Source organism: Macadamia integrifolia, chromosome 3 (genome assembly GCF_013358625.1).
Source record: "Macadamia integrifolia cultivar HAES 741 chromosome 3, SCU_Mint_v3, whole genome shotgun sequence".
Lineage (NCBI taxonomy): Eukaryota > Viridiplantae > Streptophyta > Magnoliopsida > Proteales > Proteaceae > Macadamia > Macadamia integrifolia.
Genome location: NC_056559.1, coordinates 14,458,742 through 14,459,696, shown reverse-complemented (window position 1 = coordinate 14,459,696; position 955 = coordinate 14,458,742). Strand labels below are relative to the sequence as shown.

Here is a 955-nt window from a genome sequence, read left to right as displayed (position 1 = left end):
TATTACCCAACGCTCACCACATTGACATGGACTACAAATAAAAATACAATCAAATGGGAATACAACCCTAAAACACAATCCAGACTGAACCTACCTGGAAAATGTAACCTTTCAAATAAAACCAAAATCTTAGTACATGGTGTTCAACCCAAGGAAAACTATCGCCTCCTCATGCCCCCTTCCCCAGCAACGGTAAGCAGCCCCACCACAAGAAATCTATCGCCTCCTCATGCCCCGTCCACGGCCACGGAAAGCAGCCCCACCACGCCCTCGGCCACCCATCGCACTTGCAGCAGCATCACCTTGGGCACTCTCTGACTGCATTGGTTAAGGCGTCCTTAAAACAGTCAGTCAGAGAACATTTGCATGTGCACAACAAATACATTGAAAGAACTGAGCATAACTTTACAGCGACCATAGTTCTTTTAACAATATCTTGATTGCATTAACATTATTTGGGAAAAATGTAGCCAACTGAAGCACAAGACTATTTTATTCAGTCATTCTAACCATTGTATGAATAATGAATGGCATGGATAGGCCACATGTTAAATTTGCGAGCCTATCTCAACCATATTGCCACAATTTACAAGGCCTTTTACTTGTTTTTTCAGTAGTTCCTGTACTGAACCTAGTACCAACTACCAAGCAAAAAGTGATTTTTTTTTTCCAAAGCATTAAAATGACAAATCCAATTGATCTCGAAATAGACCCGTGGTGAGTAACATGGACACACTATATACACTAAATTTGGACCTGTCAGACACTGCCACCTGGCCCAAAAGCAGCTTCACTTGGAACCCTGCTCCCTTTATTTTATTTTTTATTTTTTTTGTGAGAAGAAAAAAATACAAAAATTCCTTTTGGGAGACCCTTGAACCAAATAGAAATGCTAAGTCTTCAGATTAAGAATTGTATTTCTTTTTTTTATTTTTATTTTTTATTTTTTTTTTTA

General features: G+C 38.8%; 1 protein-coding gene across 1 annotated transcript in view; it reads right to left on the bottom strand.

Moving 5' to 3' along the window:
- Positions 1-17: 17 nt before the first annotated feature.
- The window catches only part of LOC122074041 (T-complex protein 1 subunit eta), a 14,687-nt gene continuing 13,749 nt past the window's right edge, over positions 18-955 (bottom strand). Inside the window, exon 14 of the mRNA XM_042638830.1 lies at positions 18-318. Coding sequence (XP_042494764.1) covers positions 217-318 — 102 coding nt within the window. The 3' untranslated portion in view covers positions 18-216. The remainder of the gene's footprint in view (positions 319-955) is intronic.